The 12,844-nt window shown below is 40.8% G+C and overlaps 1 protein-coding gene across 1 annotated transcript in view; it reads left to right on the plus strand.

Annotated features, from left to right (window-relative positions):
- NIBAN1 (niban apoptosis regulator 1) overlaps nucleotides 1–12,844 on the plus strand; it is a 151,584-nt gene that overhangs the window by 63,298 nt on the left and 75,442 nt on the right. The window contains exons 2-4 of the mRNA XM_047840839.1: nucleotides 756–886; nucleotides 3,883–4,014; nucleotides 8,009–8,123. Of these exons, the coding sequence (XP_047696795.1) occupies nucleotides 756–886; nucleotides 3,883–4,014; nucleotides 8,009–8,123 (378 nt within the window). The remainder of the gene's footprint in view (nucleotides 1–755; nucleotides 887–3,882; nucleotides 4,015–8,008; nucleotides 8,124–12,844) is intronic.

A 12,844-nucleotide genomic window follows, 5' to 3' on the forward strand; every position in this document is an offset into this window, starting at 1 on the left:
CTTCCAGGGTTGTACTTCAGTGTCATGTAGATTTCAAGAAAAGCATGAACTAGTGAGTACTTTCCTTTATAGTTAGGGACACTGGAGCCTGGAGAGAATGAGGGACTTGACTGAGGACATCCAGCTGATTTCTGTCTCCCTGGAATTGGGACCACAGCTCAGGTCTCTAGACTCTTAAAGTGTTTTCCTCTACCTCATAGTAATTATATAAGGCTTTGAGTCACACAAAAAATTTAAACCAGAAACATAGGAGCAGAACTAGAAGAAACAGTTGGTCGATTTTATCCTGGGCTGTGGGTCAGTGAGATGAGGTGGAACCTCAAGGATCAAAGGAAGAATGGAATGATGTGTGTGCAGAGTTGAAATGGTGGCCCCTGGGATTACTGCATAGGAGTTGGATGACTGGAGGTAGAGGGGAATGAAAAACAAGCTGGAGTGGAGAACTGGATAAGGTAGAATGGTAGTCATAGAGGGATTTAGAAGGATGACTGAGTTTATAGCCAAGGCAATGGGTTGTTGATGTAAGATGAAGAAAAATTGTATTGGTTACTGGATGGATGGTCCTTAGGGACAGCAGAGAGTCTCAAGATGACGTCAGGAGAGAGAGAGATACAGGCACGTATGGCATGTTGCAAAGTTCTCAGGAAATGTGAACTAACAAATCCCTGGAAAACAGTGGTATTAGTGGGGTAGATATGTGTCTAGTTTGTAAGAGATGCCACATTTCTAAATTCTAATTTTCTTATTTTTTCTAGGGAAAACTGAGGCTACCATCAAAAACTTCAGTCCCTTCTATAGTCGTCAGTACTCTGTGGCCTTCTGCAATCATGTTCGCAGTGAAGTGGAACAGCAAAGAGATTTAACATCACAATTTTTGAAGACCAAGGTAACCCATGGACATTTAGTTGACAAATATCTCCCACTGAAGAATGCTTTATAACATACCATGTTTCAGAAATAAACAGTAATTTGAATGGCAGTTCAAAAAAATCTGTCCCTAAGAAAAAAATCTGTTCTCAAATCATTTCATGCTCAAAAAACGTTATTTGCCTGGAAGTTAGAATGTGTGATTCCTTGCTGATGGTGTAATCCATATGAAAACAAACCTAGCATGGTCAGTTTTATTGTTTTTCCCACATTGATGCTTTAATATCAGGAAATTGGACTTGCTGTAGTGAGTTCAATAAAAAAAAGTCATAATTTCAGTGCCTTGGACTATGGGCATTTTTGTTTTGGTCATTGATCAACCGTGATCTTCTCTTCTAATCCCCTAACTTACTCTTTCTCCCTTGCTCCATCATAATAATTACCTACAACCTCAACAAATATGTATTGATAACCTACTATGTGCCAGGCCCTACTCTAAAATTGGGGATCAAGACAAATTCTCTGCTTTCCTGTTTATATTCAAAAGTAGGATACAGTAAACAAATAAATAAACATATATCAGGGGATATCAGGTGCTAATGAATGCTTCCAAGAAAAATAAAGCAGAAGTCTTATTTTAGAGAAGATGGTCAGAGAAGCCCCCTGTGGAGGTGAAATTTGAGCAGACACTCAAGTGCAAATAAGAGTAGGTAGGCTGGGTGAATATCTGTGGGATAAGGAGCAACAAGTGCAAAGGCCCTGCAGGAGCCATAAGCACATTAGGAAGGCTATGTGCTGAGAGCAGTGTGAGCAAGAGACAAGGGATGATAAATGATTAAAGAGTGAAAGGGAAAGACCAGACCATGTAGGAGCTGTAGACTGTGATAAGGGTTTCTTTTTTTTTTCTTAAGTTTATTTATTTACTTTGAGAGAGAGAGAGAGAGAGAGAGAGAGAGAGAGCACAAGTGGGGGAGGAGCAGAGAGAAGGAGAGACAGAATCCCAAGCAGGCTCCATGCCCTCAGCACACAGCCCAGTGCAGGGCTTGAACTCATGAACCTCTGAGATCATGACCTGAGCTGAGATCAAGAGTCAGATGTTTAACAGACTGTGCCACCCAGGCACCCCAAGTGTTTTTATTTTAAATGTGAAGAGAAGTTATTGGAGGGTATTGAATACAAAGTGACTTACAATTTTAGGCGACTTCTCTGGCCTCTCTGCAGTGAATAGACTATGGAGAGGGATAAGAAGGGAACTTGGAGACTGGTAAGGAGGACCTGATAGCAGGGCAAGAGAAGGGTGAAGGCAAACTGGACTTGGGAATCACCAGTTCTCTTTTGACCATGTAAGTTTGAGATGGTTATTTGATTTACACCCATGAAAATATTGAATGGGTAGTTGAATTCTCTCGTCTGCAGCTCAGTGGAGAGGTAGAAACTAGAGAATAGATATTTGGTAGCTGTTAGCTTATAACTGGTATTAGGCCATGGGACATAATAAGGGAGAGTATCAATAGAGAAAAGAAGATATTCCACAACCAAGCCCTAGAAAAGGAAAAGGATCCAGCAAGGTGGACGGACGAGAAATAGTCTGTGCAGGAGGAGAAAATCAGGAAAGAGGAATGTGCCAGAAGGCCAATAAAGAAGGGCTTACAAGAAAGAGGGAGTGATAAACAGGTCAGATACTGCTGAGAGGTTGAGTGAATTGACCAATAGATTTAGCCACATGAGTGTGTAGGGATAACTGAGTGTTATCCCCATAAAACAGTGATTTTTAGGGAGTTTGTTACTCACAATGTAGGAAGTTTGTTAAAAACGCAAAGTTTGGTCCATAACCCCCAGAGATTCTGATATAGTAAGTCTAGAGTAAGGCCACATTTTAACAAGCATATCAATTGATTTAAGCGGCCCAGGTTAAAAAAAATGCACATAGAACTATAGAGTTCAGCCTATATATCGGTTCAATCTCATTTAAAGAGAAAAGTGAGATTCTCTCTTACCTGTTAATGAGGCAAGATAGGAAACTGCCTCTTTATCTGTCAGGACAGAATAAATTCAGAAGGCAATTTAGTTCATCCCTTAGCCAATTCTTACAAAGATTAGCATATCTATCTTCTCCATATGGTTCATGTAAATTTTGCTTGAAAGTGGAGGGATACGTTTCTAGAGGCACTTTGATTTTTTTAATAAAGGGAAAATAGATGTAAATTCAGTGACATGTGCAAGACAGGAGGCCCATTCCTATATTCTGAGATAATACAGGAATTATACCATGAGACAGGATGTGAATTATTCCCTACACAGTTAACCCAAAGGGAGACCTAACTAAGAATCTAACAGAGACTCCCCTACAGCACGTATGTCACCAGGGTTAAGGAGAAATCCTCAAACTTTTTACTTAAGTACAAAGGTAGAACTGAGGTTTGCTGGCTTGCCTGCTCGATCTTCAGCCAGAGGGCAAACAAGGTCTCCTTGAGGAGCATGGGGATGTGTTTACAGCCAGGATCCCCAGGGCTTTTGGATCTGGGAAGCCCATTGAACACTGACCCTCAAGACTACACCTGACAGTGTGATGAATAGGGGAGCAGCCTTTTAAATCTCCTGTTTTGGGGCACGTTCAAGGTGTTGGGGTAGATAGCCACAACTCACACTTAACTACCTCACTCCCTCTCTTCTGGAGTTTATGACAGATTCATTAAGTGCCACATATATACAAAGCACAACCTTATTCCTATAATCCCGATTCTACCATCTACTTCTCTTCTTGTAGCCTAATGGAGGGAAATGGAAGTCACAAAAATATCAATAAGACAAATATTTGCATTTGGTCAGAGGGAGTAGGAAGGGGAAGTGTGGAGGGAGGTGGGGAAGCAACAATTTTCTCAGGATCTCACAAGATCTCAACTATCACAAGATAGTTTCCTAAAATAGTCCTTGAACTTCCATGCACAGACTTAGTTGGTAGCATGCTATGTTATCTCTTGTTGTAATAATTAATTATATTCACCTTATTTAAAGCCACCACTGGAGCCTGGAACTGTTCTGTATGAAGCAGAGCTATCACAGTTTGCTGAAGACATAAAGAAGTGGAAGGAGCGGTACATTGTGGTTAAAAATGATTTTGCTGTGGAGAGCTATGAGAACAAAGAGGTAAAATATTTCCTAGTTTTCACTGGTTCTGGCACCATTTTCAAACATGGGCCGGGTTGATTGACATGCCCTCTCCTTTGAGACTGATTCGGTCAGTAAGCACTCACTCATGTAGATACTCACTTCAGTTAACATGTTTACTGAATGCCTGGTATATGCCAAGTGTCCTAGAAGGTTCTGAGCATATAACAGCAGCTGAGAAAGATGCTTGCAGTCTAGTGGGCAAGGTAGACTTGGAACAAGTAATTGCAAGTGAGCCTGAAGATAAGTTACACTGAATGACCAATGCAGGGGCCTTTACTATGATCATTCAGCTTCAAGATCTTTTTCAGTCACTGCCTGATATCTCCCCCTCTCTACTCAGTGTCTCCATATCTTCCTACTGTTAAGCCTCCTATGTGACAAGCGTCTGAGAAGTTAACTTACTAAGACTATGACTGAATTTGCCTGGTTGCTAAGAATTCAGACATTTCCATACTTTATGCCGCTTACACGTAATGGATTTCATTTAACTTTTTTCTGCTTATCATATTATTTTCCTATAAAATAATTAGATTATTAGGTAATATAATATGTCTGTAAACTACAGAGAAAATGAGATAACGTGTAAAGCGCCTAGCATGTGAGAGGACTTCAGTCTTTATTGGTTCCCGTTTTTTTCCCCATGGAAGGAGGTAATTTGGCCTAAGAGGAAAGAACCCTGGGCAGTGAATTTGAAAAACTGAAGTTTAGGTTGGGCCTCAATTAAAGCGGAGAGTCAGGCTGAATGATCCCATTGGTTCCTTCCAGATCTCGCACTGTACGCATTTTTAGTTTACATCGATCCTCAAGCTCCTTTTGAAATGAATGGTTACTGTTCAAACAGTTCAAGGTAGTAACAGGTTTAAAATCGCTTTCTTGACTCAGTTCAAGAGTACTTGGCACAACCTCCATGGATACTTTGAGTAATACTTCTGATGCTAAATCATTAGGAAGAGGCTTTAGACTGACAGGTCATTGTGTTTCCTTTCCATTTCTGATGGAAAGTAGAAATAAAATACAGTTCAAACTTATTCCACAGGCTACCAGGCAATGCTCAAGTGCTCTCTTAAGTAGTCTTACTCTTTCAACATTCATTAAGCTAATATCTTCTCTGCTTATTGCTTATCTATATGAGGACTTTATTCAACACCTGATTTGCTCTCAGAAGCACATTGTCAATGCACTACATACAATAATGATAATAATAACAAATCATCTCATATTTTGGATGGCGCATTACAATGTTCTTTCAGGGAAGCTTGAGAAGAGGCAGTTATAGCATCATGGTTAATATAGTGCACGTTGAATCACACCTTTGCCGGTTACTAGATATGTGTCCTTGCATAAATTGCACATCTCCTTGAGCCTCATTTTTCTCATCTGTAAAATGGTGAGCATGATCCCTTCATCACAATGTTGTTGTGAGCATCAAACAAATGCATGCATTGAGGCACTTAACATATGGCCAGGCACTGGCAGAGCCCAATGTAGGGCTGTGGCGGTTTGATTACTGCTAACTAATTGGGAGAAAACACAATAGAGTTTGCTCTTGGATTTATTAGGGTTTTCACCACATTTGGTGCTAACTGAAATTTTAATTTTGGATCAGATTTTGGTGGGTTTTTTTCTTCCTCTTTTCATTTTTTCAAGCTTGCCCCTTCCACTTGTGATTTATGGACTGTATTGTTTTCTTTGCTTTGCTTGTCATTTTTAAAAAATGTTTATTTATTTTGAGAGTGGGAGTGGGAGAGGGGCAGAGAGAGAAGGAGAGAGAGAATCCCAAGCAAGCTCTGTGCTGTTATGCATAGCCCAATGCAGGGCTCGATCCCACAAACTGTGAGATCATGACCTGAGCTAAAATCAAGAGTTGTACACTCAGCCGACTGAGCCACCCAGGTGTCCCTGCTCATCGTTTTTAGTTTTATTTTTATTTAAAAAATTATTTTTCATAGTTTTTATTTTTGTTATTTTTTAAAATGTTTTTATTTTTGAGACAGGGAGAGACAGAGCATGAGCAGGGGAGGGGCAGAGAGGGAGACACAGAATCTGAAGCAGGCTCTAGGCTCTGAGCCGTCAGCACAGAGCCCCACGCGGGGCTTGAACTCATGGGCTGTGAGATCATGACCCGAGCCGAAGTCAGACGCTTAACCAACTGAGCCACCCACATGCCCCTTTTTTTCATCGTTTTTAAATAAACTTGCTCAGTTTGTTAAGATATGGTCACTGAATTTGATAATAACTACATATTTTTTTAAAACTTGGAAATTTAAAAAATGCCCATGCAGTTTGCCATAATTCCTCAAGGTTTTAATAATATCCTGTTTTTTAATTTATAGAAGGGCATTTTTAAAAAAATTATACCTAAGAGGGACGCCAGGGTGGCTCAGTCGGTTAGGTGTTCTACTTCAGCTCAGGTCATGATTTTGCGGTTTCTGAGTTCGAGCCCCACGTCGGACTCTGTGCTGACAGCTCGGAGCCTGGAGCCTGCTTTGGATTCTGTGTCTCCCTCTCTCTCTGCCCCTCCCCCACTTGTGCTCTGTCTCTCTCTATCAAAAATAAATAAAATGTAAAAAAAAATTTTTTTTAATTATACCTAACAGTTATATATTAAGTACCTATAAATTGCCTATTGCCTATTATTTCATTGAGAGTCCATTTTTGGCAGGTAATTAAGCAGGAGAAAATGAAGCATTCTCATTTGATAATCAGGCCCTACTTCCTGTCCACTTTCTGGACAGACTGGGGTGTGATTCCTGGATTTGTCACCAACTTACCACTGGGCTACTGGCAACTTATTTGAGCTTCATTTTCCTCATTTATAAAATGGAGATAATAACTAATTCATAGCACTCTTTTGAGGATTAAATAACATCATGTTTATAAAAGCCCAGGTTGGGGCCGTTATAACAAATAACACAATTCAGTCTTGAGGCCAGTCTTAACTGAAATGCTCCTTAGACTTTCTCAAAGTCGCCATTTCAGATTCTTCTCTGTTATGCTCTGGGTCCCTGAGGCGCTTAAGCAGCTGATGAGTGGTTCTTACAAACTGGAAAACCTTCTTAGATGTGCAAGAATTTGCTTTGTTGGGTCTCTTCACTCGCCATCCTACTGATGCAGAATATGTTATTGTTATTGTGATTTTGTTGCCCTGATCGACACCATTTTCCTTTTCCCCAAGACTACTCTCTAGATTTGGAGTACTACAGTTTCCTGGTTCCATTCCTGATTTGCGTTTAGGCTCTTCATCTCAAAATTTTGCCCTGACTTAAGCCCTCCCCTCAGATACACATGCTTATCTTTTTGTCCTCGCGAGTGGATCTGCCCACAAACTGCTTGTGGGCTTAGCAATCCTCTGCACCTCTTTGACATTTCCCGAACCACAGAGCTTTTCGTCTGCTGGCCAGACTTTGTTCTGATGTCATGATGTTACCTTTCCATCCCAGACCATTTCACTGCAAAACAGTCTCACGTAGTGGCGTGTCTTATCATGGCAACATTTTTATGTTTTTGGTGAAAATCCATGGCAACCATAATTGCAATTACGTGTCCCTTATCTCACTAGTCGTCCATCCCTAAGCATTTTGTGCAGTAAGTGTCTGTATGCATCCTCACTCTTGTGGTTAATAAGAATGATTCAGGTGCCAGCGTCTGAAATGGTTAAGTGTGGTGCAGAATTTCGAGAAGTTACTGAGATTATGTTTTCCCCACTTGAGAAACATAGCTAGGGTGAATCTCCTGGGATTAAAGACTCTGACTTACCATGTTGTGACCATCACGTGAAAGTATTAAAGTAATACCTTGCAAGGAACAGGTATGCAAACCCTATTTTTAAAATATATGGCTCTTAATGACATAGTGGAGGAGTTGCTATCTCTGAGTCGTGTGTGCCTGTGTCTATGTCTAATATTACTGATATTTTTCAAAAATCCAAATGGAGAAAAAAATCACTTATTTATGCTTTTTTTCTCCCCAGGCCTATCAGAGAGGAGCAGCTCCTAAAAGCCGAATTCTTCCAGCTGGTGGCAGGGTGTTAACCTCAGAAGATGAATATAATTTGTTATCTGATCGGTTTTTCCCAGACCCTATTGGTGAGTTGCTGAGCGTTCTTTCTCAAGACAAAACTCCTAAACTTGTTTTATTTAGCTAGACCAGTGGGTCTCAATGGGGGAAGAGGATTTCACCCTCCAGGGACATTTGGCTGTGTCCAGAGACATTGTTGATTGGATAGAGGGTAATGACACTGCTAAACATGCTACAATGCCCAAGACAGCCCCTGACAATGACCTACCTGTCATAAAATATTAATAGTTGCTGAGGCTGACAAATTTTGGGCTAGCCACACATTCTCTGTAGACAAATGGAAGATGTCATTTCTCTAATTTGAGTAAACATTTTACCACTTCTGTTATTTTAAATCACATTCAGTAATACACAAGTCAGTCCCCGTGTTTCTAGCCCATGGAAAATGTACCATTCATTTGTCAGGCATCTTAAGGCCTTGGAATATATGCCAGCTTTAACAGCAATACACAGGGTGGCAAAAATAAATAGGTAGGGTCCAGTCTGTGCAACATACAATACCACCATTAAGCAAACAAGTCCAGACCTGTCTGGGAATATTATTTTTACAATTTTAGGATGATAATGCAGTAAAATATCCTAAACTGACAAAGTACTTTAAACAAACGTTGCAGTCACTCATAGGTACTATTTAAAAATAGCATTGCATTAATCAGCGAATCTGTAAGTAATAGCTGATTGTTGCCATGGAACTTGTCATGGAAAGAGTATTGAACGATAAATTTGGAGGCTGGATTTTTATCTAGTTCTGTGACACTTATCAAGTGCTTTCCCTAGCTGTTACTGATCCTCTGTGGTTTCCAATTCTCCTACTCTAGGTCCTTGAACTTAAAAATCTAGAAGGATCTTTCCAGCTCTAACATACTATGATTCTCATTTATTCCACTTTTTCCATGTAGAAAAAGTGATGGATAATATGTAGACAAAATAGCACGTTTCATAGAGATTCATGAACCGTGGAGAACAATTCCATCTGGCTTTGTGTAAATCACACCACACAGTAATTACTTGGTTTCTTGAAGAGAGACCTGGTTCTTAAAATGGGTATAATCATATCATTAGAATTTATGGAGAAAATTATAATTATTTTATCAATCATTATTTTGGTGCAGAATGCTTAGCATAGGGTTTTTAATAGCACTATTATAGGATTAGTACATGGACCATAAACCTAGACTAACAAACTATTACTAAGTAATTCAAGCTAAAACAATGCTTTATGTGTACTGTACATATTATTATATTTCCTTCCAACATCTACTTGTATGTCATCTTGGCTCTGGAGCTGCCACTAGAAATGGGAATACCAACTTGATGACTCTTCAGAATCACTCCAGTAGAACTTTCCAATGAAATCAGTCAGAATAGACAATACATTTATCGGTTTTTTGGTGAAATCATATCAGAAGGAATGAAAAGGAATAAAAAACACAAGGCCTGTGTGACTAACGCTGTTTGGCCCAAGGCTTCAGTTTGCGGTATTTCAGTGACTTTTTTTTTATTGTATGGTGTGGCTCTCTGGGTATTAAAAATAGAATATTCTACAGTAGATCATTTGTGATATCTTTGTAACTCAACTCAGAAAAAATGCAGACTAATGGCCTCTGGAAAATTGTTGTACATTGTTAAATGGGAGACAACTAGAGGCTAAGAGGAGTGAATTTTAAGGGGCTTGCTGAAGCTTTTAAATGCAAAGGGTCAGTGTTGCTTTTGACTTATTTGTATAAAACTGACATCTTGGAAAGAGTGAGGGGAATGGTTTCATAAAACCATGTTAATTGGGAAAGACTCACTGTGTGTTACTAATTCAACTGGAAATAGAATAAAGGCACAATAAAGATGGGAAGCATTAACCCCACTTGGGAAAAGCACTGGAGGTTATGAATGAATATGTCTTCTTTACATGCTATTCTACCAAGATGATGTATCAATAATGCCTTCCTATTTGGCTAAGGTGATTCACTTATTTGACAGTTATTTAGAATCCCATTTGGTGCACAAAACAAAAGGCTCAAATACATAAAGCTTTATTATTTTGCTAAAAATATTTTTGGATATTGCAAGTCCAGGGCTGGTGTGACAGTTCCATAAATGTCAGGGACCCTTTCTAGCTTTTTCTCCCTTTGTCTCTAGGTCATTGCCCTTATTGACATAGTCTGAGGGGGCTACTGGAGCATCAGGCAGGGGTTTTCTCGTTCCAGACAGCAGGAAGGAGAAAAAAGGAGGAGGTGGAGCATTCCCTTTCTTCAAGGACACTTTCAGGAAGTTTCGCTACCTCTCTAGTTTATATCCCATTGACAAGAACATAGTGGCTGGGGCACACCAAGCTGCAATGGAAGCTGGCAACGTAGTCTTTGTCTTAAGCAGTCACTTGCTCAACTGAAAGTTAGGGATTTTATAACAAAGAAGGGGAAAATAGATAATGTGTTACTGTTAGAGGTCTGTGCTACCAAATTTCATCATTCACTCGTTTGTTCGTTCATACGTTGATTCATTATTATATTGTGTGCCTGCCAGGTAGTTTTCGAGGTACTGGTGGGCCAAAGATTGTGCTTCTAGTGCATTCTACTTTGTTACCTTCAGCTTTCAGGACATTGAAATAGAGTCCCCATATATGCCCCAGGAAATCTGTTTTTTATTTATCCAGTCTTGATTTATTAATTTGCCAGTAGCAAGACTCTGTTTTGGAGTGGCTTTGATCCATTGTTGGGTACGCCCAGTGCTTTCAGTGGCCTCTTAGAGCGTTCTTTTTTCCTCCCCTTCCCTGAGATTGGTGCCCTTTTTATGTAGGCAAGGACCACAGAGCTAATAAGCTGGGGTCATTTAACCAAGCGTAATATATAATTGGAATGCATGGAAGGAAATAAAATTTGGGTAGGGATATGAATACTAGCATGGTTTAACATGAGTTTCTTAGAATTGATTTTGAGGTAAGTGGTAAAAGTCCACTGTTTAAAGCTTTTAAACTTTCCTAGGATAACATAGCACATTTACTCAGCAAACTGTAGTTGAACATCTAGTCAGTTCCATGACTGTGCTAAGGGTTGAGCATGCAAGCATATGTACAATGCAATTTCCATCCTCTGGGAGCTCCAGGGCAGTGGTACTGCTTCTTGGGGAGGAGAACTGTGTGAGAACCAGTGGGGAGCTCATCTCATTCTGTGCCCTCCACCCTGAGTGTGAGTGCCAGACATGAAAACAAATTTCTGCAATATTTGGGGAGAATAACATAGGGAGCACACAAGTCTGTCTCTAGTAGTACAGTGGTGGGGGGGGGTGTGCCAACAAAGACACCCCAAGGAGAAACTTTTAAATGGACTTTTGAAGGATGAATGAGGATTTTCTAGGCAAAAGGATTTTCTAGATGGAAATGAAAGAGGAAAAGGTAATAGGAACTGTAGAAGCTACCTGCGATACCATGGAATGGATGACCACGCCAAAGGAGAGCAGAGACTAGTGAGAGTGGAGGGAAGCCAGGACAGAACAGGGCAAACACCAACACTTCACAGGAGGATGGAGAGAAGGGGCAGAGGAACGAGTAAAGCTGGCCAAGAAGAAACAATTTTTTAAAAAGCACAAAGGACACCAGGAGAGAGGTGATGCTACAGGTCAAAGGGAGAGAAGAGAATCTTTTCCAAAGAAGGGGTAGTTAGCAGCAGCAACAGATGTTTCAGATTAGGTTAAAAAGTCTTAGGTAATGGGGGCACCTGGGTGGCTTAATCAGTTAAGCCTTGACTCTTGATTCTGGCTCAGGTCATGATCCTACAGTTGTGAGATCTGTTCCTTTCTTACATAAAATGGGAACCCATCTGCACTCAGCATAGAGCCTGCTTAAGATTCTCTCCTTCCCTCTCCCTCTGCCCTTACCCTGCTCACATGTGCACACACACACACTCACTCTCTCTCTCTCTAAAAAAAAAAAAAAAAAAAAAAGGTTAGAGGGGGAGGGAGCCAAAACATAAGAGACTCTTAAAAACTGAGAACAAACTGAGGGTTGATGGGGGGGTGGGAGGAAGGGGAGGGTAGGTGATGGGTATTGAGGAGGGCACCTGTTGAGATGAACACTGGGTGTTGTATGGAAACCAATTTGACAATAAATTTCATATTAAAAAAATAAAAAAAATTTTAATGAAAAAAAAAAGTCTTAGGTAATATAAAAAAAGAAAGGCTTAGGTAATGAAGAAGAAGCCCCAGGTTGGCCATTAGGATGACATCAGTGAGCTCGGCACTGGGGTTTCAGGACTGGTGGGGCAGGAACCAGACCGAGGTGAGAATCGGGTTGCTGCTCAAAGAAGCAAGTGTTGGTTTGGCAGCGGTAGGGAGGAGCGGGGACGGGAGTGTGAGCCTCTGCACAGGTGGACAGGTGAGCCTGAGGAAGGCCAGTGGGGATGCGCAGACTCTGTGGAGCATTGCTATGAGGAAGTTGAGAAAGAGGATGTCTGGTGGCCCTGGCTGTCTTTGTCAAGTAGCAGGTGAGGCCACCTGCTGGAGCGAGACAGGTAGAGCTGGTGGATGGAGTGAGAGGAGCCTGAACTGCCATTTTCCACCATCCTGTGAAGACATCTGCTTCATGGTTCTGTTCCACGGCCTGCCCCAAAGAGTTTCCCTCACAGGCTGAGGGAAGTTAAAGTTTATTTAATTTGAGAGAGAGAGAGAGAGAGCGCGCACAAGACGAGGAGGGGCAGATTGAGAGGGACAGAGAATCCCAAGCAGGCTTCGTGCTGCCAGC

Source organism: Prionailurus viverrinus, chromosome F1, assembly GCF_022837055.1.
Source record: "Prionailurus viverrinus isolate Anna chromosome F1, UM_Priviv_1.0, whole genome shotgun sequence".
Lineage (NCBI taxonomy): Eukaryota > Metazoa > Chordata > Mammalia > Carnivora > Felidae > Prionailurus > Prionailurus viverrinus.